This window comes from Mus pahari, chromosome 23 (assembly GCF_900095145.1).
Source record: "Mus pahari chromosome 23, PAHARI_EIJ_v1.1, whole genome shotgun sequence".
NCBI lineage: Eukaryota > Metazoa > Chordata > Mammalia > Rodentia > Muridae > Mus > Mus pahari.
Window position 1 is genome coordinate 6309677 of NC_034612.1, and position 26190 is coordinate 6335866.

At 47.9% G+C, this 26190-nt stretch overlaps 1 protein-coding gene across 2 annotated transcripts in view; it reads right to left on the minus strand.

The window, feature by feature from the left end:
* Srrm4 (serine/arginine repetitive matrix 4) overlaps positions 1-26190 on the minus strand; it is a 152893-nt gene that overhangs the window by 6460 nt on the left and 120243 nt on the right. For both annotated transcript variants that reach the window (XR_003842969.1, XM_021186662.2), the window contains exons 4-10: positions 25358-25429; positions 22708-22734; positions 21182-21232; positions 17853-17945; positions 17507-17663; positions 4486-4790; positions 595-798 (exon numbers count right to left, since the gene is read on the minus strand). Coding sequence is in view for 1 of the 2 variants with exons in the window: in XM_021186662.2 (XP_021042321.1) it covers positions 595-798; positions 4486-4790; positions 17507-17663; positions 17853-17945; positions 21182-21232; positions 22708-22734; positions 25358-25429 (909 nt within the window). In the remaining variant the exon portion in view is untranslated. The remainder of the gene's footprint in view (positions 1-594; positions 799-4485; positions 4791-17506; positions 17664-17852; positions 17946-21181; positions 21233-22707; positions 22735-25357; positions 25430-26190) is intronic.

Genomic DNA, 26190 nt, shown 5'->3' on the forward strand with positions numbered 1-26190 from the left:
TCTCTCTCTCTCTCTCTCTCTCTCTCCCTTGTCATTACCATGTGTACACGCAGATAGTCCTGCAGGTTGATGAGAGACAACAGAGTGCAGAGACAACTAATCATTGGATGACTTTCAATTCCCAGCCCCCAGCCAACCCACCATCTGGTCAAAAACACACGAGGGGACTGACAACCGAGCCAGCCTGCTGAGCCCAGCACAAATTGCTAATCCACAGAGTTACAGCAACTAAGTAAACACATTTTTATTTGAAGGATGGTGTTGGTTACTTTTTTTCAAGCAGCACGAGTTAATTGATGCTTAACTCCTCCTCATGCCAACGGAAACAATAACAATGAATGTTCCTTGTGTTCTAAGTGCTTCCACCCCTGGGAGGAGCCACAGGGCCTCTGAGCCAAGCTTATTTTTATTTACCACACAAGGAAACAGGATCTCAGAGATGTTGGCTGTCTTAACCAAGGCTGTCAAAAGTAATGGCTGGAGTAGGTAATCAATTGTGGGGGTGGGGAGTGGGGGGTGTTGGACATCGCAAGTTACCAAAACTCTCTGCCAAAGAAGAACATACAGTGGATCAAATGTCAAAGACACACTCACCTTTTTTCAGAGGAGCTGGACCGGCTCCGGGTATACCTGGGGGAGGCTCTGGGATTTGGGGACCTGGATGAGGGACTGGAGGATCGAGTGCTGGTGTAGGAGGAGCTACGGGAGCACTCTTTGATGGGGGAGCTCCGGGCTGTGGATGGGACCAAACTAGACTTCTTCACCTCTGCACACTGGAAACACGGGGACTGAAACTCTCTGCAGGAGGAAAAACATCTGTCATCACCCTGCCACCTTTACTCTGGGAGGCACCTTGACCTGATGCTCCCTCCCCCACATCTGCCCAGGCCATGGTGACCTCCGGTCCTCATTCCACCCTCCCTCTTTTCAGGGACCGCCTACCAGGGGTCATAATTTAGAAGAGCAGAAATAGAGAAGACCTCACAAGTAGATAGATATTTAGTCCAATTCAGTCTCCTCAGGTTAAGGGACCCATACCACACCACAGGGGCCACTTCAGAGCACCCCAGGAAGCCCTCATGGGCACAGTGTTAATTAAATAACATCAAACCATGTGGTGAGAGATTCCCGACACCCTCACCCCCCTTCTTGTCCTTGCCCAGTCCTTCTGCTTGCATGAATGAGAAAGCCCTGGCTGGGTGCTCCTGGGTTTTTAGCACCTCTCTAACACTTTGTAATCTCCCCAAGATAAAGGGACCTACTCTGGGGTCAGGACCTTGAGCAGGGAACTGTAACTGACCAGAGTTGAAGATGGAGTAAAAGAGTTAATCATATTATCAGAGGTGCTTTTTAGGAGCTTTTGTGTGATGCACATTTCAATACAGAAAAGGCATGCTACGATTATAATAAACGAACCAGTGTTCGTTTATTATATAGTTTTAAAAGAAATCAAGAAAGTGACCCGTGATTAGGTTAAGTTTGGGCAACTTAGATGTAGCCCATTTTTTGCAGATGGAGAGATTGAGAGAGACTCCCCCACAACAGATAGATGGAGGCTTGTTCATAACCAGACAAGGGGTAGGGGGGCTTTGCCTTACAGTCTCTCCTGTCTAGGGATGCACTGAACTCCTTCTGAGGTTCTCGTGCAGGCATGTTCATTTCAAGATGATGAAGAGTCAAGTTCAAGAGTCGACTTCAGATCGCACTGATAGAGCTTTCTAGACTCGTGACGACCTAGTTCACCTCTTATCTTGGCTCTTGACCCTAACTGGCTGTTTCCTCTTAAACAAAATGTCCTCTTCTGCCCTTTGTCTCCAGATCTTAGGACATGTTGGCACTGTCCTTGTCACCTAGCCATTCCTCTACATGTGGTTCTGGTTTGACCTGACCCCATCTTCTCTGAAAAACCTTTTAGGACATTCTCTCTACTGCCGGTCTGGGTTGAGGGTCTCCTTTGGGTTGCAATGGTTCCCCCTTCATAGCCCTCCTCCCCTTCCCACATGACTCCCCTAGTCAGAGAACTCCACATGTCTTTGCCTGGATATTGAGCTTGTTGGAGAAAGGGCATGTGCCCCTTTGTGACACCCTCCACACACAGCTTGTCAAGTGTCACCTTAAAGTCACCCTCTATGTCTTGGGTTCTTCACAAGCATCATTTTGTTTCATCCTCTCAATAGCTGCCTAGCTGTCCCTCCTTTTATGGCTGATTTACCGAGGCGGCTCAGAAGGACTAATGACTCGCTCAAGGTCACTCAGAGTTCCAAGCATGGATCTGTCTGTAGTCTCACCCACATGCCTGTCATCACTCCAGTCCCTTCCCCTCTGTGTCTGTGCTGTCCTTGGTTTCCAGCTCATATCTCTTCCACTTAGCCTGCATGTATTGAGCCCTTTGTCCAGAGCTGGCAGGGCATAAATACTCATGATTTTGCCATCATTTACATTCCGCAGTGAAAGGCTGCTTCTAAATTATTTAATTGGGCTGTCTATGTATATCAAATTAGGCAGGTAACGGCTATATATCTCTTGGACTTGGAATCTAGTTGGGTCTGCATTTGAATGCCACTGCTGTTGCTTATTAGCTGAATTTAAGTCTTCGGGTCTGTGCCTCAATTTCGCCGCACTTCACAAAAAGGTTATAACAGTGATATAGATCTAGATATACATAAGTGGAGACACTAATAGGAGCTGAGGAAAGCTGTTCATGGAAAGCACTTTTAACAGTGTCTAGCATGTTATCTGGCTCAATAGATGTTAACAGCTTTTAAATTAATTAATACTAATATCATTGTTATTATTATTATCCTCATCATCACTTGAGTAGGGTGTGGTCATCATTTGGAAGTCTTGACCACTTGGCACAAAGGAGCGCCCTCGTGCTTCTCTGGGTAGAGTGTGCTAGCCACTTGGGGTATCTGCCTAGAGAATTATAAACTCGGGACAGGGGGGCCACCATTTTCACCAAGCCAAGTGTTGCCGGAAGGTAACAAGTTGAATGGCTGGTGCAGACTTAGTGGCCAGCAAATTTAAACAATTACTCCCCGTGAGAGCACATCTAGTGCTTAGCGTCATGCTATGATTCACTTGTTTTTTTTTTTTTCTTCCAGATTCTCTTCATGTGTCTGTGCATGTGTGTAGTATGTGCGCACGTGTGCACGGATATGGGTGTGTGTGTATATGTGTGGGGCAGGTGTGCTAGCCGATGCCAGAGATCATTCTCCATGACCCCCCCCCCTTTCTCCTTTGAGGGAGGGTCTCTCAGTCAAACCCAGAGCTTACTGATAAGCCTAGTCTCACTAGGCCGTTTGCTCTGGGGAAACCCTTGGCTCTGCCTCCTGAGGATCCAGACCATTGAGCCCACCTGACATTTCTACTGCTCGCTTGGCGAGCGTTTTAACCGTGGAACCATGTCCCCGGTTGCCATATGCTGCGATTGCTTGAGCAACAGAGCCATTAGTGAGGAAGTGATGGCCCTGTCATTGGCTTCTGAGCAAACATGAATCCATCTTCTCTGAAGAGAAAACGCAAGCAGTAAGCACAACACCCAGCAAAGAAGGCCTCCGTGTCGTCCCGAATACACTTTATTTTGGAGCGCTTTAAATTTCAGCCTGGCCTCCAGGGCCTCACCCCCCACCCCCCTGTACCCAACATTTCTTACCAAAAGGGTCCATGAGTTAGGACTGAGGGGCCAGCATCTTACATCAGCATCCAAAGTCCACACTGACCCTTGGTGTTATCCATCCAATGACTTTGGCTGAATCCCTGGATGTTAACTCATTATGATCGTATTGTGTGCTAGAGTTTCATGACCCCAGAAACGTCATGTTCCAACGGTCATCTCCCCCCACCCCAGCCCATGCAAAATAACATTTCATGCCAAAAAATTTTTCACAATTTCGCATACCTGGAGTTGTGTATGTGTTGGTGATTAAATGTTTCTTTTGTATACATTGATACATTGGCTTTTTAAATATATATATATATATATTTAAAGCACCAAATAATATTCTTCAGTCTGCGGGGCTAGAAGGATTGTTTGGTAGTTAAGAGCACTGGCTGTTCTTCTGGAGGACCTGAGTTCAATTCCCGGCACCCACAGGACAGTTCACAACTGTCTGTGACTCCAGTTCCAGGGGATCCAATACCCTCTGGCAGATACAAACCCCGATGCATATAAAATAAAAATAAATAAATTCTATAAAACTATTATAATCATATAAATGCAGATTTCTTTTTTTTTTTTTAGTGTGAATATATTTTTAATTTATTCTGGTCAGTATTATGATACATTTTTAACTGACAGTGACTCAAAAGAGGTTAATGTGTGTGTGTGCGCTCATTTGCATGTAGTACATATACATATACATATGTATCATATATATGCTAATTTGAATGGAATCTCTTGCAAATAAAGACTCCTGGAAAGAAAACAGCACCATGAAATGTTGCCGCTAAGAGGGGGACCCGCCCACCCCCAAATACACTGACCTTGACTCGCTGCTTCTGCAGCCAGGAGAGACATTCTCCAAGACAGCCCCCTTGTTCTGGGGGGAGGAGGTGGTGAAGGAATTCCCTGAATCGGAGGTGTTGCCACAGTTGAGGTCCCGACTCTTGCTCAGATCCCCACCGGGACTCCCCTTCTCCTGGCCCCGAGACCTGGCCGAGCTGGTTTGCGTGGAGGGCGGTGAGGACGTGTCATTGCCCGAGTCGTACTCCTGCGAGCGCCCTCGGGTGGCGGCGAGAGGGCTGGCCGATTTGCTAAAGAGGTCAGCCGCGGACCCCGACCCAGAGATCTGAAAGCAAAAAGACCCGTCGGACACTGCTGAGCTCCTGGGCCGTGTGTCAGTAACCTAGAATGTTAACCGTCATGAGGCACTGTAACGAAAGCAAAGAGAGAGGGGAGAGAAGAGACGCAAAAAAAAAAAAAAAAAAAAAAAAAAAAAAAAAAAAAAAAAAAAAAACCAAAAGCACAAATTCCTGAAAGAATTCCACAGAAATGGGAGATCTCTAGATCTTTTTTGTTTTGTTTTGTTTTGTTTTTGTTTTTGTTTTTTAAACCCCCTGCTAGAAGAACTGGAAGATTCAGGAGTCATGCAGGGGAAAAGGCATGCGATTCAGAGTAAACGAAAGTCAAAGGAAATCATACAAAAAAAATGTAGTCTTCAATAAACTCAAACAGAAGAGACAAATTAATAGAAAAAGGAGGGCTGTAGACACCCTTAACCTCAAAGAATAATCAACAGAAAGGAAAGGGGAACGGGGAAGAAAAAAAAAAAAAGAAAAAGGGCTACAGGCCTCAAAAATTATATCTTGAAAATTAAAAATGTAAAAGGCCAAGGTTTAAATTTCAACCAAAATCCTCAGCTAACTCTCTCTCTCCTTCTCTCTCTCTCTCTCTCTCTCTCTCTCTCTCTCTCTCTCTCTCTCTCTCTCAGAAAAAGTTGCTTGAATAAAATACTGAAGAAATGTCACATGGGCCAAAGAAATAAAGATGAGGGTTGGTGTCTTTTCTTTCTTTCTTTCTTTCTTTCTTTCTTTCTTTCTTTCTTTCTTTCTTTCTTTCTTTCTTTCTTTCTCTCATTCTTTCTTTTAAAAAAAAAGTCACGGTCACAAACTGACGGTTCAGCAGTTTCCAACTAAAGGAGTCAAGAGAGGGAGGGGCAAAATAAATATCAAGGCATATCGTCTGACTGAAAAACAAACCAACCAAAAATAATAACAATAACGATTAAAAAAAAAAAGTCTCTACAGGCATTTGTGCGCGTCCTTCTCCCTCGTAGGAGGCAGCTAAGCATCCTGTGTGGCTTCTAATAAAGTCTCTCATGTCTTTGCGGATTACATCCACTTACCAAGCAAGGACTCCTCCTTTAGTAGGAAAGGTGTAAGAGAAAGGGAAGAGCGGGCAACGTGAGTCCATCATCAGACAAGAAAAAAACACACACCTTCCTGCACAACTTAAACCTTCGCCCTGACCTTTTGGGTTTGGGGACGCTCAGTGCTTTGAGCATGTGGATAGCTCATACCTCGACACTTCCTTCCTGCCCAGGTTGGATCAGGGAAACCTTCGCGGCTTGGGTACCTGAAGCTACTCTAGAGACCAGAAGGGAACTCGTGATCGCCATCGGGGAATTTAGAAAGGGCGCAATCAGGGATTCCAGCGGGAAGAGAGGCCTCAGAGTCCTGCTGGAGGACTGGCCTAGGAAGGCTGAGGGCTTTGTGAGCAGTGAGCTCTTGGGAAGGAAGGTCTATGCTGAGAATATGGTTTTTTCTTCAACGTTCAGGTCAGGCTGTGGCTGAGAGGTCACAGTGAGTTTGTTTCTGGCTTCTGGCCGTTGTACCATGTTTAGTTGCTGTGGGCAAAAGCCCTGGACTTGGCTAGCAATGTATCTCTCTGAGGAGATACATCTGTGGGGTCAAGCGGGACACTCCCTGGAAACCTCTTTGGGGCTCCTGGGATTCCAGAATTCTCTGTTTAAATGTCTCACGAGCCTCCTTCTGAGGTTCTGTCTCCTCCACAGTTCTGTAAGTAACTATGTCTGTAAGTAACTATGTCTCAGGTGGGTCAGTCTAGGCAGAATTGGCATGATCATGCTAAGGTGTCCCAAGTGCCTATGTGGGGCCTGTCACAGATAGTGACAGAGACAGGAAGCCTGAGACCTTGGGGGTAGGTTCTTTCTCACTGCCATTCTAGTGCAGAGAGACCCTGAGATTCTGGATTCAAAGGTGACTTTCATATCACCTTGAAGACATATTTGCTAAGAGAGGGGACATACCTTATTAGGCTTTGTTACTTTATTTATGAGCATTTAGACATCTTGCCTAGTATAGCTGTCCTATCGTCTGGCCCTGGGCCTTATGTAGTATTTTCCTATTTTAAAAATAAAAATCTACTTTCCCCCCAACTTCATCCCTTGTTTTGCAGAGCTGCTTGAGAAGGGGTCACCCGAGCTTTCCTAAGAAACCACTTTGGCCTTGAGGGGAGATGTGTACACCCAGGAATGATAATCACAGAGAGAACCCCAACAGCTTGGAATACCAGGTCCTGGGGTTAGGAGGTAGGGCTTTCTTTACTGTTTCTCCCAGCAGGCTTTGCACATGGGCAACATAATGGTCTAGCCTTAGTCACTCCTATAAGCACAGTGCAGCCTCTGCCTTAAATACATCTTGTTCCCCTGGCTAGCTTTGCCTTGAAGGTGAGACCTCAAAATGGGTGGCCAGGTGGAATTTTCTGGAGCGCGACCTCTTTTTTTTTTTTTTTTTTTTTTTTAAAGAATATACAGGCTCTGTTTCCATTCAGCTCCTTTTAGACTGGATGTTGTTTCTTTCCCACCTCTGAGGTCCCAATGGTTCCGGGACCATTCCCTTTATCACCTCTACCGGGAACGGGGAAACCATGGCGACAGGGAGTTGGATCTGAGCTTTCAGGCTGGGGTCTGATTCAGGGAAAGGATCAAGAGATTTTGGACCTGGAGTGAATGGTGGGGTTACCAGTGTATCAGAAAGGGAGTCAGTCTTGGAGGGAACAAGGCTGGTAGAGTCCAATGGCAGGTACCTGGGAGTTCAGTGCTGTCTGGTATCTTTTGGCTTGCTCCCTGAGGGCATCTAGAACATTTTTTTTTTTGTCTCCCTCTTCCAAGTACTTTCTCCTGGTATTGACTACAATCTAGAAGTATTTTATTTTCTTGATGTGTTATCATTCCCTGTGAGGAAAGATGTTGAGTACCAAGTCTCTCTAGGCTGGTGCACGCATGTAGAAGGGGACCTTGCCTTCTGCGCATGTTCAGTCCCATGACCTGAGCCCACAGGGATGTTTGCAGAGTGTCTCTCCCTAACCATGATGTAATGCCCATATGGCTTTTGTGTTTGACCTGACAGCATTACATAAGCTAATGCTTTTAATCGCCAGGAAGTAGAGATGAAGTCCTACTGGGATGCTTTCATTGGACAAGCGCGCCAGGATACACAAACATACTGGACCCTCCCACTTGCAGAACAGTCCCATTCCTTTGGTTGACATGAATTACAGCGTTCTTTACCAATCTCCTTCACCTACTTCAGAAAACCGGCTCCCTCTGGAGGAGATAAACTCTTCCGTTCTCTGATCACTTACGCCAAGCCAGTACAACACTCTGTAACTAGTTAATTCAATCTTTCAACCAACTACTAGCTCCAGATTAAATGTCTTGTTACTAAGAAAGCCTAGGTACTTATTCGACTGTCGGTCTCTTGGTCTGCTTTGTTGAGCCCACGGGCAGTGCCTGGTGCAGTGACCCTCTCGTGCCTGCCTCGGGGTAGCCAGCTGCTCAGCAGCAAATGATGTTAAATAATCTAAGCTCTTCCATGATCCCTTGGGAGCCTCTGGGACTCTGTCTGTGTGACTAGGCAATGGTGAAATCTGCTTTAGAGAACTGATTTCTTTCCTTTTTCTCTTTCGTTCTTTCTTTTCTTTTCTTTTCTTTTCTTTTTTTGTATGTGACTTCTTTCTGTCTGTCTGTCTGTCTGTCTGTCTGTCTGTCTTTCTTTCTTTCTTTCTTTGTTTTTTCGAGACAGGGTTTCTCTGTGTGTAGCTCTGGCAGTTTTGGAACTCTCTCTGTAGAACATGCTGGCCTTGAACTCAGAAATCCGCCTGCCTCTGCCTCCCAAGTGCTGGGATTAAAGGCGTGCGCCACCACTGCCTGGCTGATTTCTATCATAAAAACAGCTCCATAAAAGTCCAGAGGTTTTGAAGCCAACGTAAGGCTGCATGTGTTGAGCCACAGAGAACCTTGACGGCCAAGGATTAACTCTGGATCATGGAAGAAAAGAGGGACTTCTCCTGGGTGTTTCTCTCCTCCTGATTCCTCCCTGACCCAGGGATGCAGCAGAAGCGCAGAGGCTCCACCTACACGTTCCTGCCAGAACCTTCTCACCCGCGCATGCGCTGCAGCTCTCTAGTGGGCGCTCACTCTTGAGGCATTAGAGACCCTTCTCCAGGAAACAAGCTACCGTGATGGCCTCTCTCAGTCGGAAAGCTACTTTGAAAGGTTAGGTTGGAGGAGGCACCGGCCGTGCCTGGAAATTTGTATACAAACTGCTGCTAGCTTCCATTTTGGCTAAGTTCCTCAAACTAAGGAAAAGTTTAAAGTCATGTCTTTGAGCCAGGCAAGTCAGAAACTGTGTATCCTGGTCTCTTGATTTAAAGCAGGCCAGCTTACCTCGCTATTGAGGGCTTGGTAAGTGGAGGCTCTGTGGGGGTCTCACTTCTCATTTGCTTCTTAGGACATTGCCTATATCCCCAAATGTCCCCCTTTTGACACACACCCTACCTGTTTGTCCTGTTAGAGGATATTGTGACAGGGACAAAGGGGTCATCTGAAGGCATGTCTATTCTTGGTTTACAGGGACACTGTTCTGTTTTATGTCTTATAGGTGGTCTCAATACTTTCAGGTCGGAAGGATACTTTAATAATAAACCTGTCATTTGGGGACATCTGTGCCTTTTAAAGATCTGCCCTCCTCCCAGCCCCAGACTCCATATTTTCAGAGTGTCCAGTTCACTCTGGGAGAAGAGGGCTTTAAGTCACAGTGCGAGCATCCAAAGGCTAGCACTGGGGTGGGAGTAGGTGGAACCGGGAGACTGCGTGTTGTGAAGAGTGACAACAGAGGCAGTCTGTCCTCTGGCCTTTGTCCTCTCATCTCTGAACATCTCCATAACCAGATATTCCTCCATGCCACTCAAGACACAAGCACTCCCTGCCCAACATCATCAGATTGGTCCTACTTTTGCTTTGTTAGGCACATGGTTGAGCTAATCTTTGATGAGCACTTCATCCATTAGTGATGTTTATGTGTACAGCGGCTCTCTAATCATGCATAACGGCCTATACAATGCCCTCAGGTCTCTCACAGATTCATCACTGTCCAGCAATAATGTCCCATAGTGCTTAGGATCCCCAGAACCCTCAGACTTGGGTTCCCTTCTATGGGCTGCCCTCACCTCGTCCTCCACCTCAACCTTAATTCTTCCCATTTCTGTCTTCATAAAAGATGATCTGTGGCAAATAGCAAAAACAAAACAAAACCAACCAACCAACTAAACAAACAAACAAACAAACAAAACCCTGAACCCAAGAGTTGGCCAATTACCAAGTAAGGTAGTCTTATCTAACCGGGAACCCCAGGAAGTGAGGGAAGGATTTGAGGGCTAATGGTTTATTTTGAGAGATGAAAGAAAACCTTGGAGGGAAGAAAGAAAGAGAATCAGATGAGCAAGGGCCTGTAGAAGGTCCAAGGTTAATACACAGTGGGCAGTGCAGCCCAACCCCAAGGAGGACTTTCGGAATTTGTGTAGAATGTATATATATCGAAGTCTTAACATTAACCCAAGAGGGAGTGGGCTGGGGACATATGCACCAGCCATTCAATACTCATGAGAAAGACGGTCCCTAAGGGATGCTAATTCCCTTCTGTGTTCAGGCTACCACGCAGACAGGCAAAGTGGGCCCTGGCAACCAGAGCATACCATCTGGAAGCTGCAAGTCAGCTGTGCGCCCTGGATTAGGGAAAAGGAGGGGAACGTGTGGAACGTGTTTGCTTCAATGTATCCAGTTGATCATGGAGGCGGGTCAGGCCAACTTGCATTGTGGCACAGCTAGGCTTTCTTTAGCCCATTTAGTGTGTTTGAAAATAAATGTGAATGGACTTCCAACGTACGCAGAGCAGTGAGGGCTCACACAGCAACCCCACTTCTGGTTTCTATTGGACAATTAGATCTGGACCCATCTCCCCCCAGAAATTCTTGGCTTTAGAGCAATTGCCACAGTGTGCTGGGTCCTTAGGGTCAGTACGATTCACATATACTAGCAGTGGGGCCTTTGAGATATTTGAGACTTTCTGCTCTATAAGTCCGAGCGCCTCAGAAGAAAGATGAACACAGCGCACCCACTCCTTTCTCCCTTTTAGAGCTAGGAAATGTATCAGGCTTCTCTCTCATTCAACCCTTTAAACCCTTGTTGGACTGTTGCCAATCAAAGGAACCAGGAAACTGGAGGCACTAAGCCACAGTCAGACTCCGCAGTGACTCTGGGTCATTCGAGGGAACCTCAGCTACTCATTTATCACTGCTGCTTGTGTATAGTTACGTGCTGCTAGAACTCAGAGGTCAACACCGGGAGTCTTCCTCCATCACTTTCCACCTTAGTTTGGAGGCGGGGAGGTCTCTCACTGGACCGAGAGAGCATTGGTTCAGCTACACTGACTGAGCAGGAAGCCCCGGGGATCCTCTGATGGCTACCTCCCCAGTACTGGGGTCACAGGAAGGTGCTGCAGCTCCCGGCTTTGCACGTGGGTACTGGCTATCAGACTTGGAACCTCACGCCTGTATGACAGGCGCTCTACCAACTGAGTCACCTCCTCAGCCCTTACTTGTTCTCCTTATTCAGACAAATTGCTTTTCGTGATTTCACAGCCACTGCAGGGCGAGGCTAACAAATGTCTCCCCTTTATCCTTCCATCAGTCTTGATGACATAAACCCTCCAAATTTTTTTCCTTTCAGCTTAGGAGTCATAGACTCGCTTCATCTCCGTGTTTCTTAACACACTCGATGTTAACACTTGGGGGGGGGGTGTTCTAATAATTAATTAAATCCCCTCAGCAGGAGCCCTAGCTCCCCCGAGTTTCTCTGGGAATACCTCAGCCCTCCAGGGAAGCCGGCAAAGCTATTTATTGTTTTTGTTTCAAATCATTATTTAATCAAGAATGGAGAGGGGGGAAAGGCAACCGCTCACTTACACTTCAAAATTTAATTTCGGCTGAATTCGGAGATCAAGAGGCAGCTCGGTCTAATAGGTTACAAAAATACAATCAAGAAGAGAATTTCAATTAAACTGAACAAGTCCATTTACGGGGCTTCGAATGGCCCCATGGAGAGCAGCAGCTATAAATTGCTTCTTGCTTCTCTGCCATATGGGGAGCCGGGCGAGCTCACATGCTACAAGGCAGAGAGCGTGGAGCCAGAGGGTCCTGTTCATTCCTTAAGAAACCAATCCCTTTGTTTCTCTAAGACAGCGGGGGGGGGGGCTGTTTTCCTTGGTGACATTCCTCTTTCTTTGACACTAATTAGGGACGCAGCAAAAGAATAGACTCAGTGACCTGATGAGGTTCATCTGGGAAGCAGGGGAATCAAAGAGGAGGCTGGATGGGCAGGGATTGATTTTCTGAGGCCCTGCAGTTCCTCTGATATTGGGTAGGGGGAGCTAGCTGGTCTCGCTGCCCCCTTCTCCTTCAGGAGGACCCTGAAAGGAATGACCACTCCCAGCTTCCCCCTTTCTCAGGAGCCTCACTCAAGGTCCTCCTGTCTACCAGCTTCCCAAATCCTCCATATAAACTTGGCTGGATAAATCCCCCCTCCCCCAGCCCGGTTGAAAGGAAAAAAAAAAAGTAAGCTCAATAAATGAATTTTGCATCCAGGTAAATTCCATTCCGTTTAAAGATGCATCTTATTTTATTCTCCAAGGTAATGGGTTTTTCCACCTCTTCTGGTGGTGAAATGTCTCTCAGCTGATAAACAGAAGAGGAAACGATGGTTGTCTCTTACACGGCAGAGACTGTGCTGTGTCATTTGTCATCCCAGAGTCCCTAAGTGTCACCTCCCTATTATGGACTGTGTCTCCTCTCCACTGTAGAGAAGGACTTAGGTGCTAAGGCCTCCCTTTCTATTGAGTGAAAGGCATGTTTCCATCCCGTCTTTCCCTAAAGGTTGCTGTCAGGTGCACCGGTGGATTCTGAGGCCAGAGGACACTGCTGGGTTTATTGGGAGTGAGTCATTAAGAAAGCTTCCATGGCAGTAAGTCATGTTAGAAGCTACCATGTGTGTGATGTCAGATTCCAAGCCTTGACATGAGTTTTCCTACAACAGATGCCTGACACACGGCAGGACTGCATAGTTGTTGTTGTTTTGTTATTGCTGTTTATATATGCGTGTACATGTCCTTGGCAAAGACAGAAGTCAACGTCAGGTATCTCCCTTAACAATCGCCCTCTACCTTATTAGTTAATTGATTAATTTTTTTTTGAGATAGGGTCTCTCAGGAGGTCAGCAGGTTAGCTAGGCTGTCTGGGAAGAAGCCCTAGCGGCCTTACTGTCTCTTCCTCCTTCCCCTGTTCTGGAGTTACAGGTACATACCATTGTGCTTGGCTCTTATGTGGGCGCTGGGTATCCAAACCTAGGTTTGGGGTAACTGATTGAGCTGCCTCTCCTGACCTTAATGTATATTTTAATAAGTGAATCGATAACCTGTCTCACACCGTCATCATATTGATCATGTTAAGATCATTACACCAAGGTACAGATGATCTTTATATGGGTAAGCACACGGCTCTCCTGCTCAGCCTCTATGGCTTCAGATCTGAGTTTCTACAATGAGGAGCTGCCTTTCGTCACTCTGGGCCACAGCATCCTTATTCTATAAAGGGCATACTGTGTCTATTGAAGAGCTATAATAAAAAAACACGAGGCAGTGTCACATGTCAGCCATCTACTAGCATCCAGCACATATTAGTAGGTCCTTAGAGAACATTAGTTAGTGGTGTCATCCAAGATGTTATAGGAAGTCAGGGACTCCAGAACTCAGATATGCTCCAAAGCCTACATTTTGATCACAGACACTCTTTACAAACCACATGAAACTTTCTTTGACAGACGTCACATTCTCCTTTCATGTGTTGGCATCTGTGTAACATGTGGCCCTTCGGCCCTGGTTACGGTACAAGGAGCTGGGGAAGAGGTGGCTTGGCTTCTCCTTGGTTCGGATTCAGTCCTTTTTCTAGATTTCCTTTGCAGTTATGAGGTTTGATGGAGAAAGACCACATAACAGAAATAGAAATGCTTCCGCTAAGCACCTGGGGCCACCAGCATCCCCGATGCCCTGTCTGCCCTCTGCTGTCTCCCTCCCTTCCCAATTGTGTTACCTTCCTAGCTGATTGTGTTCCCAGAGCCTCACTTTCTCCATCTGCAAAATGGGGATGGTAATGATGCACACCTTTAAGAAACGGGGAGGGGAGGGCAGGGGGAATAATTATGCAAATTATGTGGTGGCACCTGCCACGTAGGACATCCCATTCCCTTCTCTACGTGAGTCATTTCAAATCGATAAATCCCACCCACCCTTCAGCGCCCAGCTCACATAACCTCTTTATCACAAACCCCTCTCAGACATCAAGACAAGAAGTGTGACACCTCCACGACATAGTGGGCGTGCTTCCACCACGGCTGAGAGTGACACTCTGAACAGTCACCAACTGCATGAGTGTTAAGTACACTCCATGAGAAGGCAGGCTTGACACCGAAAGGGATTAGCTATTGTATTGTAGTGTCAGGGGGAGTGTAGAGAAAGTATCAGGGGAGGGATAATTGGCTGACGGAGGGGAATGGGATGAGGCGGCAAAATAACCTATTTACCAATCCGTGTGCAATCATTTGACTGTTTTAACAAGCACAGGAAGGAATGTTGCCCACAGCCACAATCCTGCTCTAATTAAACCCACTGCTGGGTCCTTGAGACGCTCAGTGGCCAAGCAAGAGAGCCTCTGGTCACCTTTAACCAACCAGGACCCAGTTCAGAGTCAAGGCCTTCATTGGCACAGGCATCTATGAAAAGAATTTCATTCAAAGCTCCTACTCTTGGCTGTTTTCAAAAGAACATTGGGGGCAGGGCAAAGGAGGCTCTCAGAGCTTACAGAACTTCCATTTTCCTTCTCACTGGCTAAGTCCTGCTCGTAGTTTTCTGAGTTTACCTTCTCTATCTGCCCCAATTCTAATGCCTTTTCCTGGCACTCTCAGCCAACCTTCTGCCTCATCTCAGTGTTTGTCCTTTGTCACACTTGACCCTTTCCTATTGTCACCTCCCCTCATCTGTGTTCTCTCTTAGCAAGCACAGGCTTTCCTTCCTGTTCATCAGATGTCCATAGCAAAAAACCGCGCCCAACCCTTTATAGATAGATGCTCAGACTTGACAAAATGGTTGGTAGGTGATTTGTGCAAATGGCCCTGCTGTTCTATCTAATGGAGAAAGATCTTGGGACTGGAATCTTCTCTCATTTTTGCCTTTGTAATGAGACAAAAGGAACAACCAAGCACAGAGGGAACATGGAGTCAGGTCTTGGAGTGTATTTAATACTTCCGGGAGCCAGAGAACCTCGAATGGGGTGATTGCAGCCATATTGGAGCTAACCAGTATTTATGATGCAAAGGTAATCCTGTAGGAAGCAGGATCGTGACTCTTGTTCCAGTTTACCCACTGGCTTACCCAAGCTGGGAAGTACACTTTTGTTATTACTGTGACTTCAGATAATGCCTCTACCTCCCTTGCTGGCACCACCAAAAATGCTATACAAAAAGCATTGTATAGCATTTGCCTCTCACCAATGGCATTCTAAAATGTTTACTCACGGCTAATCATGGTGACCCCATTACAAGCTTTGAACTAGCTCTCACTAGTTGTCTTGTGTTTCAGGATTTGAGGAAACAGAGACAGAGAGAGGTAATGTGACAAAGTTCCATAGCAGGAATCTACAATGTTATTCAAGTTTTGTTCCTGGACCAAGCACTGTATGCGTGCATGCATTTGTGTGTGTCTGTGTGGTTGCACAATCATATTGCCCTGTTTTGTTTTGTTTTTTAACAACCCCACCTTGCCAAAGCCATCAATACTCTCTTATACTTCTCCATTTTTGTCCTTCACAACCAAGTTGTTGGGAAAGAGGTGAGCTCTTAAGGCCTTTTCCTTGCATATAAAGATGGAGCCTGGCTTTTGGTTCTTCTGACAGGGGTTGGACTCCTGGGGGTTATGGAGGCTCCTGGGGTACATGGAGGCTCCTGGCGTAAATGGAAGCTCTTGGGGTGCATGGAGCAGCCACCAAGAACCTGTGTTCTAGAAAAGAACTGTCAAGAGTCAATCTGATAACATCCCTGGTAAGCGAGGAAAGACAGATGCAGTTTTCAGCAGCATCTTCACACATGTGAGCTTCTCAGGAAACCATTCAAGATAGGTAAGAAAGTATAAGTCTGGTTTTACTGGCACATTGTAGCTAAGGTCAGTTAGGGATACTAGTTAGGCTACCACAGGCAGGAGTACATGGGAGACACAGGAGCCATAGCTTATCACCCATTTCCCAGCTGGGAAAGCCGAGGCTTGTGGAGATCGGCAGGTTTAGTTGATTGGTAAGGACTCAAAACTTGGCCCTTGTAGTCTCTGCAGCACATAGGGTTTAGGGCACTTAGAGGTGAGAGAATGTTGGTGGGGACTTGACACCTACATGTTCTCAGTAGTCACAGACATCTTGAAAAGGAAGTTCTTAGGCAGAATATTGCCAGCCATACAGAAGATTAAGAAAAATTAGACCCAGTGACACAGGGTACCTTGATGTAAAGAAGAGTTTCCCAGAATGCACTGCAAATACCTATTGTGCCCACCAGGCCACAGTGTTGCTTATTATCAACTCCTTACACTGATCTTCCCACAAGCACCCCTGAACTCCTCTTGCTTCCACCTCACCCTTTTTAAGAAGAGCACCTCCTTGCACATCCAGGTTCTTATGGATCTGGAAGACAGACACCTTCAGGGCTGCTGGCTACAATCTTGTGCTATGTCAAGGCTGACTCTCCTCCTGCTTGTCTCTGTGACCTGTTAGAGTCCACAAAAAGGCCTTCTCACGTACTTCCTTTTACCGAAGAAATCCAACCGCCTCAAATAGGATCAGTTTACCCAGTGAGAAAACTAAGGTGGTACAGCTCGCTCAAAGCCACATAGATAGGGTGAAGCCAGGTCTGAAATTCAGATCCATGCCACACCAAAGAGTTTGTGGTTATACCAATTACTTCTTGTTGACCTGAAGGGGGGGGGGTTATGCTTTTATTCACTGCTGGCTCACTAAGTTGCATTCAGCATTTTCTTACTCTGTGACTTTGCCCCAGTTCCTCTCTGAATGTTGATATTTCTGCCCCATCTGTGGGAGGGGTGAGTGATAGCAGCTTTGCCCTCAACACCTGAGATTCTGAGTGTGAACACATAAGAAGATGCAGGTCAAGTGCTGCAAGCTCACATTACCAGGAGGAATCAGATTCCAGCTGTCAACCGATGCTGCCAGCCAGCTGGCATGAGAAATGTAGACTGTCTATAAAAGCCTTAGTGTCTTTCCAATGTCAAAGGCCCCTTTCTCCTGCCCGACCCGAAGACAGCTATATTCATCTCACACATGTCACCCAGAGACCCGTACCTTTGTTTCAATATCCTCCCTAAAATATGAATCTAGGTATTTTAGTTTTCCTTCCTCTGCCTCCCGGGTCCCTGAGCCAGGTGCTATCAATGGCTAGCGAGTGACCATTCGGTGAGCCAATCACGAGATCTGGAACCAGTGGGGAATTTTACCCAGAACTGAATTAAAAAGTATCACACACTGCCCTGAACTTGGACCTTCACCTCCCACAAGAGCCATGACAAGGCTGGCAGAGGGGCTGTGCGCAATACTTACTACACCCCTGGCTGACAGGAAGCCGAGCCTCGGGAGGGGCTGGCTGGGCAGGTGGCTGGACCGGGCTTCTGGGCTGACCTGGCAGTAGTTCTTGGAGCAGCGGCGGGAGTGTGTTCGGCGGGATTTCCGCCCTTCCTCAGGAGACCGATCTCGGTGCCTGGGGATCAAGAAAGATATATCTGAAGGCATTCTGAAGTGAGCATAGGCTTAGATTTAGGCTTAGGGGCTAGGGGTTAGGGTTAGGATTAGGGTTAGGGGTTAGTGTTAGGAGCTACTCAGTGTGGGACAGAAGCTGCATCAAGCATCCACGTGACTGGCAGAGGAGGGGCAGGGACAAAGGGGTTACCTGCTCTCGCAGCTGGGAGAGCGCAGTTCCGAACTCTGGGACCTGGAGGGGCATCGGTGATGTCTATGTCGGTGAGACTTCCGGCTTCGAGATCTTGGGGTGAGGAGGGAGAGAGGAGAGAGAGAGAGAGAGAGAGAGAGAGAGAGAGAGAGAGAGAGAGAGAGAGAGAGAGAGGAATGAGACATTGATTTTGATCTTGTAATACATAATGCCTCTGTCACCACCTGCCACTCACCCCAATGCTCTATGACAAGTCACAGTGACACCTGCTATAATCAGGGTTGGGAAGGGTTCTAGCTTTGTGTAGAATTCATACCCATGAAAAGTGTAAGTCGCTCCCAAAGGGACACATGTCCCAGCTACCCGGCCTCAGCTTCCTGCTGGCATCTTGGGGGGGGGGGGGTCGGGTCTCTGCCCAATCGTGCGGTTAATGAGACTTGTCCTCATGCTAGAAGCTGTCCTGGTACAAATGACACCCCAGGCAGGAAGTCACCTGCAAGTCCCCCCTGCTTCTTCTCAGGGTCCCGATCTGCATTCCACACAGTTCCAAAGGTTAGCCAGGTTCTAGAGAAATACTCATCAGCGGCCTGGGCTGAAGCAAAAGGGTCTGCTAAGCTTCCAACTGTCTGCCTGCGGGACCCTTGGATGTTTCAAGGACACGAAGAAACGAGTGTAGACTCTTTGATGTAAAATATCCCTATCTTACAGAGACATTCCTTTAAAACAAAAAGATAACCTTCCACGCACACAAAACACTTTTGGAGAGTCTACTGGGCCTTTCAGATGCCAGCTTGCCACCTTTGACCCAGGATGTGAACACTAGTCCCTTAGCACGGAGTCAGGAGCCCATGAACCCTGGCAGCCACCATTAGCATCCATAGTCACCACCTGTCACCAACAGCAGGCTCACCCTGCCTCACCTCAACCACTCCCAAGGACGGGTCTCAACCTGCCTGCAGAGATGAACAAGGAAATCAGGGGCACTAGCTCACACCTGAATCCCAGTACTTGGAAAGCTGAGGCAGGGGGATCGGTGGTTTTGGAATCTGCTTATTTATCTCAGCAAAGGAACTGAGATAAATTCTTTGGCTACAACTCTCAGGCCACATTATTTCCGTGCAATAAAACCTCCTTACTGCCTTTATGTTTCCTCAGTCCGGACTCTGGTCTCGAACCCCTAACTCCTGCAGGAGCTGGCCCTGCCTGGCTCTTCATCTGACTTAGCCATCCAACATGCTCTGTACTGATCTGCCAGACTCAAGCAACAATAAATGTGTAACTGGGCTTGTTTTCTGGCTCAAGAGACCTTCTGGAGGAAGATGGCAATGACTTCCGGTCAATTACGTTCTAAGCATCCCCCCCCCATCCCCCATGGATTTTTTTTTTTTTTTTTTTTTTTTTTTGTACAATGGATGATCGGGACCCCCCTCTGACTCCTCTCTCTAGTCCCATGGTACCTGAGGAAAGTGATTCCAGAGAGTTGAAACTATGTTTCTAGCGTATCCTAGGCTCCCCTTCTTCAAGAGTTGAAATTATGTTTCTTCTAGCATGCAGCCTCTCTCTAGCAGGAAGCCTCCCTTACCATCAGATCTCATTCTCCCACCGGTGTCCCAAGCTCACATCCCCCACTACTCTCCCATGCCATCCCCTGGGCCCACTGCCATGTGCCAGGGCGTCACTAAGGCAAGTAGGAAGAAAGGACAACTTTTGGTCAGCTTGGTAAGAACAACCCATTGCTTCCTGGAAGCCCCTGGGACTCTTGCTCTCTGGCCTGCCTCGTGTGCTTTGTCCAGCTTTTTGATGATGAACTACCAGCCTTTGTTGGAGCTCCTCTAGCTTTTCCTACTGGAGAGGGTGATGACTCAACGCCGCCATTATCCCTCCCAGAGCTCTTGAGGTTGTCCAGCCCAGGGTTACTGGTACCCGGGAACATGCGGCGGTGTGTGCTGAGAGTGAGAACCCCAGAGCCAAACTCCAGGGTTACAACACATGCAGGTCACCGGCTCCAGTGACCCTGTTTCTTCATCCTCACAGTAGGATGATAATAGGATCTATTTCAGGGGATAGTGGGTGGGGGGAGTCATGTGTTTAATGTTTCTCTTGATGACATCATTAAACCAACTGGCCAGTGTGTGTGTGTGTGGGGGGGCGTTCTCCCCTGATCTTACTGGAGTCTCTCCTCTTTCCTTCTGGAGCACGGTCCATGTCTCTGTGGTGCTGACTGAAACGTCCTCCTCTGTGATGACCTTGAGTGAAGGGAGCCTTTGAGGCAGCCACGCTGAGCGCCCTCCCCCTGCGCCCTGCCTCCTCGTCTCCCTCCTCAGAAGCTGTCTCCTTTCATTCTGTCCTCTTTCATCCTCTCTTTAGATGCTTCTTGGCGGGAGATAAAATATTAGTTGATTGGAAAACACACTGCACTAACATTTACAGGGTGTAACCAAATTTACTTTTAATTTGATGGGGAGCTGAACTCCACAGGCAGTACTGACTGATTTGAATTTCTACTACCGGCTATAAATGGTGGAACAGCTGGGCCTGAGACAGGGGAACTCGCGGGGAGCGTTGTACTGTAAGCCAGAGTGTGTAAACCAGAAGTCAGAGTATAGGTGTAGATGCTCGTACACAGACACACACACACACACACACACACACACACACACACACACACAATCACACCCCACAGTCCATGCACACACTACACAGACATGTGCACAGGTAAAGACTGCTACACACACGCAACCTACATAGAACGCACAGATGTACCATGTTCATGCAGAGTGAACAGGATTCCTACACATGGGCCCACGGTGCACCCGTGTGAATGCTGCTTGCTGCCATGCTCACACACGCAGGCACACAAATGCCTTCAGGTGCACACAGCTAGAGCCCATGCACACATGCACCGCGTTACATGCACCGCACATACCATGGGCACAGAAGTTTGCAGGGCGTAAAAAAATACATAGGCGTTTGTTAATGATGTGCGCACTCTGTTCACACAAGCTACATACAAACTGATACATGGTTACACGTATGATGAGCACGTCAGACATAAATACATACACTGTGTATCCCAAGCACGCAAGCATATATGCACACGCCCACATATCCTATGCAGCCTGTCTATCCATGCATAACGCCAACCCTTACTTTCAAGAGAGCATAAAGCCTTCTCCCTCCCTTTCTGTTTCTTCCTTCCTCCCTCTCAGCCACCGTCCCTTCCCTCCCTGTCCCTGTTTATTAAGTGGCTAACAGTCCAGCTGAGGAGAGGCCAGGCCTCTGCTTCCTCAAACTGCACAGTGTGCTCCAGGGGGTGTCTGGGTACTCACTGTTTCTTGTGCCTCTTCTCTTCCCGTCTTTTGCTTTTAGGGCTACAGGAGCTAAATGAGAAACGGCCAGTTAATTGAATGATAAAGACAAACTGAAGCCCCGAAACACAGTTCAAGATTCGACACAGGCAGGCTGTTCAAATGGCAGCATCTTTACAAAGTGAGTTAGGCCAGGGTTCCTGGCTCATGCCCCAGTACTCAGGACAGCATGCCAGAGGAGGCTGAGTTCACAGTGATGGTCACGAAGGTCACAGCAGCTGCATCTGCCACGCTGAGGCCTTCGTAGGCATCAGGCTCCAAGCTATATACTCTGTTGTGAACGGTCTCCCTCCATTGGTCCCACTACCTACAGGTGGAGGCATGGCTTGTAAGAACCCATTTTAGAGATGTAGAATTTAAACATCCGATGGGCTGAGACACTTGGGCAGGATCACACAGCTGAGCCCAGACCAGGGTCTCTTGTGACTGCTGATCAATCAGGTTAAGAGGGAATCAAATAGCCACAGAGATAGACAAAGACAGATGGGGTTTGGTAGATTATGAAATGCTCTGCCCACGAATACTTAAGTACCAGAGCCCTGGAGTATGGACAGAATGAGACAAGCCAGGATCCCAGTGTAGACCAGCAGAAGCCTGGGGAAGTGAGCCTGCTAGCTCAAGCCAGACTGGCTTCACACGTTCACTGGACCCCACTGCTGCCTACTGAGGTCGTGGAAGGGGATGTGTGCATTAATTTCACCTAGTGGCACCACACCAATCTTGAGTTCTGCCTCTGCGCTCACGTGACATCAGACAAGCGGCTCGATCACTTGCCTCAAAGAAAGAAGAGGCCACAGCTTTGGCTGTGTGACTGACTGGAGGCTACTCATTAGCAACCAGGGACATTGTTTGTGATTTTTCGAGACAGGGTTTCTCTGTATAGCCCTGGTTGTCCTGGAACTCACTTTGTAAACCAGGCTGGCCTTGAATTCAGAAATCTGCCTGCCTCTGCCTCCCAAGTACTGGGATTAAAGGTGTGTGCCTTTAATTAAATTAAAAACATTGTTAATGACCATTTACTCATTAATGAACACACCGGGGACTTTGCTCTCTCCAATGCATCTATTGTTATGGAAGAAGCCCCCATTGCCTGTATACATCCCCTCTCTGACAGATTTGGCTTTTGAATTTTGGCCGTGGTCCGGGCCTCTTTTGTCTTAGTCTCAGTTTCTCCATCTGTCAAATGGGAACCATAAGGATGCACACTGCTCTACAGTGTAAGGAAGTTACGATGGATAAATGGGATTTGTGTCTCCAATGTCCAGGTAGAGCTCATTCCAGGAGTAATACAGAATCCCATGGAAGTTCAGAACTGGCTATAAATGATCTGGAAAATCAATCTGGGCTCTCTCATTGCTGAGAGAACTGAGGCCCCTGAAGCCTGAGAAGAACACGGGGATGGAAGCTGGGACCCCACCCCGGCAACTACCCAGATCCCGCAGGGCTCAGAAGGCCAAGCATGCAACCCGAAGCAGCCAGAGTCTTACCTGTGTCTCCTTTTCTTGGAGAAAGACCTGATTCAAAGGGAAGAGAGGGAGAGGAAAGACAGAAGGAAGGGGGGAGGGAAGAATAGCGGGAGGAGTGGTGGGAGGAGAGAATAAACACAGATGAGCACCTCTTCCAGGATGACACTTTAGTTCGATGGGCTTTGCAGGACTCAGAAGTCCTTGCCAAACCTCCGCCCCATCAGGTTTTGAAGAACATGAAGCTCCAGCCCCTGGGAAATGCTGCCTTCCATGCTGAGCTGCCGGTTAACGCTCATAAAAACTTGCCAGCAAGCTTCTCCAGGATGAAGTTGGACTGGGAGGGCATGGGAAAGTGTACAGTGCTCCCTAGTCCTCCCATCCCTCCCCTTAGTTGTAGATTTCTGCTCTTCCTCATTCTAGTCTTCCTCCTCCTTTTGCTCCTCTCCCTCCTTCCCATTTTCCTCTCCCTTTCCCTCTCTCCTCCTACTCCTCCCCTCCTCCCCTTGCTTCTCCCTCTCTCCCTCCTCCCCCTGCTCCTCCCTCTTTCCTTCCTCCTGCTCTTTCCCCTCTTCTTCCTCTTCCCTCTCTCCCTCCCCCTCCCCCTCCTCCCCTCCCTCTCCTCACCCATGTCCCTCCTCTTCCTGCTCCTCCCCCTCCCTCATCCTTCTGCTCCTCCACATACAGAACCCCAGCCGTGCATCAGGCTCTGTACTAAGCTCTCAGAATGTACAACCTCATTCTGTCCATCCCGTGGCATACTATGGAGGGCAGTGAGGGTCAAAACTCATTGTCTGGTCACCTCTATGCTTCTCCCTCCCCCAGGCCCCCCTTCTACTGCCCTCCACACAGCAGTCTACAGCAGGTTCTGAGTCCAGCAGTTCATCCTTAGTGGGGTGCAGGCCTCTTTACCCAATAGTCACCACTGACCCAGTGGTTGGGGACAATTTGAGAGTGGCACCTGGATTTTGCTCACTGTTTTGTTTCTAGGGCTCAGAATCTTGAGTGTAAATTGAGGTCAAAGTGAGGTGTTTATAAAAGGTCTCAAACTCTGATATCAAGGGAAGGAAAGGCTCAGCGTATCTACTAGGCTCGCTATCATCTCCAAGATCATCAACTGTCACTAACCAAACATTTCACGAACACAGACTCGGAGAAGATGGGCTGGGGGGGGGGGAGGTTCCTAGGAGGGGGCTTTAGGGTGGGCCAGAGTATTCATTCTCATTTCTCCCCACCCTCCTCTCTCTCCAGAGTTTCATTAAATTGACCAGGCTGGCCTTGAACTTGTGACCTTCTTGCCTGGGCCTCATACATGGCTGGATTACAAGCCTTGAGTGAGAAGCCACCTGGCTTTCAGGATCCAGGTGTGGGGAAGTCCCCGACACTGGCACCAGCTGCTCAGCACAGGCAGGTGACAAGCATCTGTCTATACTCAAGGGCACGCCCTTGCTTTAGTATCAGGCTCTGCGGTGGGAAGGACTTATGAATCTAAACCAACCACATGTCACCAATCACCCATAATCTCAGCTTAACTGGAAACTATGGATGAGTGCTAGCTAGTGGGACCAAACTAAGTTTGAGGATGTTCTAGCAACACAGGGTGAGATGCGGCCAAACCCCTGGACTGAGAAAACCCTTATTTGGTGCCTTTTTGAAAATGAGGAAAACCCAAATGACCTCTGATAGCTGCACACGATTAAACCTTACAGGGCTATCAGAAGATGTAAATAAACTAAAATAAATCACAAGCCGTTCTTTTCCTAAAACCCACAGCTAACTGCAAAGGCTCAGGCCGTGTGTAGGGTAGGGCAGGCTGACCACCCCACGGACACAAGGCTCCTCTGAGCCCCTGGTGGCAGACCATGGGAAGGGGTTCCAGGAACATGGCTTTCCTTGAAGAAGAAAGGTATCATGGAAGCTTCATATTGCAAAATTTCCCAACTATAACATGTTTGCTGGGCCCACTGGCTTTGCTGACTCCCAGTCTTTTTCTCCTCTGTAAACATACATGTGCATTTGATTCCATGTGTATGTGTGTGTATGTGTGCATGCATGTGTATGTATGTGTATATATGGAGTGTGTTTAAGTATGTGTGTGCATGTGTGTATGGGCATTGTGTGTGTGTGTGTGTGCATGTGTGCATGCACATGTGTCTATAGCAAACACCAGGACCGAGGGTCCAAATCCCATGATTCCCCCTGTTACCCACCCAAGGTGGGGATCCCTGGATGTCCTGTTCTTCAACATGACCCTACCTCTGGGTTACAACTGGACTTTGAAATAGTGACCAAGACATTATCATCTGCTTCTGGGTTGGCCTGTGATGTGGCAGAAATCGGACAGAACGCACCATCCACCCCCAAGGACCAGGAAGCAGGAGGAACTGCCTGGATTCCCTTCCTCTCCATTCCTTGCTCCCAGCCTCTCTTCTAGGCCTGGCTGGTCCCCAAACCCTCCTGAATTATCCCGACCAGCTCTGCTTTCTGGTTCCAGTTAGCTTTAATGGCTCTCTATTCCTCCTCGCAACTCACACGGAAGGCAGAGCTAAGACACAGATGACGTGAGCATACTGCAGAGATGACCTGAGGTTCTTCCAGTGACCTTTGGGCCCCTGACCCCCACCCCCAAAACCTGGGGCATCCCTGTCCACAGAGGAGGAAGGACAGACAGTACCTGTGTCGCTTATGTTTCTTGGAGCTTTTCTTCTTCTTCTTCTTGACTGGTGATGGGCTGTAGGATGGGGACCTGCAGGGAGATAGACTGCCATGGGTCCTTTCTTCGTAATACTTCAGATTTGGGGTGTACCATATACAGGGCCAACCCCCCCTACTGATAGTAGCTTGCATTTGTGTTGGATATTATATGTCCTACACTTAAGTAGATATAACTGCTATTTTCCTTTTTCAGATTAAAAAACAAAAAATGAGATTCAGAGAGATAAAGTGACCTGGCCAAAGACACACAGCCCAGACAGGAATGGTCTGGGATTCTGACAGAGTTCTCTCTGTTCCGGAGGCTTGTTCATTATAACAGCATCGGCCCATGGCTATCCTCTTAGTTAAATCTAAAGGGCTTTCTTGGTCTCATCCGTGGCTTTCCTCATCTGTGGCTTTCCTCAAAAACTCCGCCTCTTCCTTATCTCACGGTCAGTTCTCTGCTCTCTCTGGGGTAAGCCCGTGTCCCTGACGTCACAGCATGGGTGAAGGCACCAAGGGGCACCTGGGAAATAGTTACCCTCCCTGGGGCCATGGGGTTGACTCAGCCTGACCTACGGGCTCAGGCCCCTGAGGGAATCTCAGCTTGTCTCCAGCAGGCTAGCAAGAGGCGGAGGCTCAGGGCCAAGGCGAGCCTCTCTAAGAGGGTAGATGTTGGAAGCAGGCTTCCTGGAAGACAGTTGGCAGAGGTGAGCACTGAGCAAGCAGCGGCCTCTCAGAGGAGGCTGGGGGTTCCCTGTGAGAGAGCGCAGCCCCAACTTTCCACAGCACCCGCCTTTCCCATAGAAGATT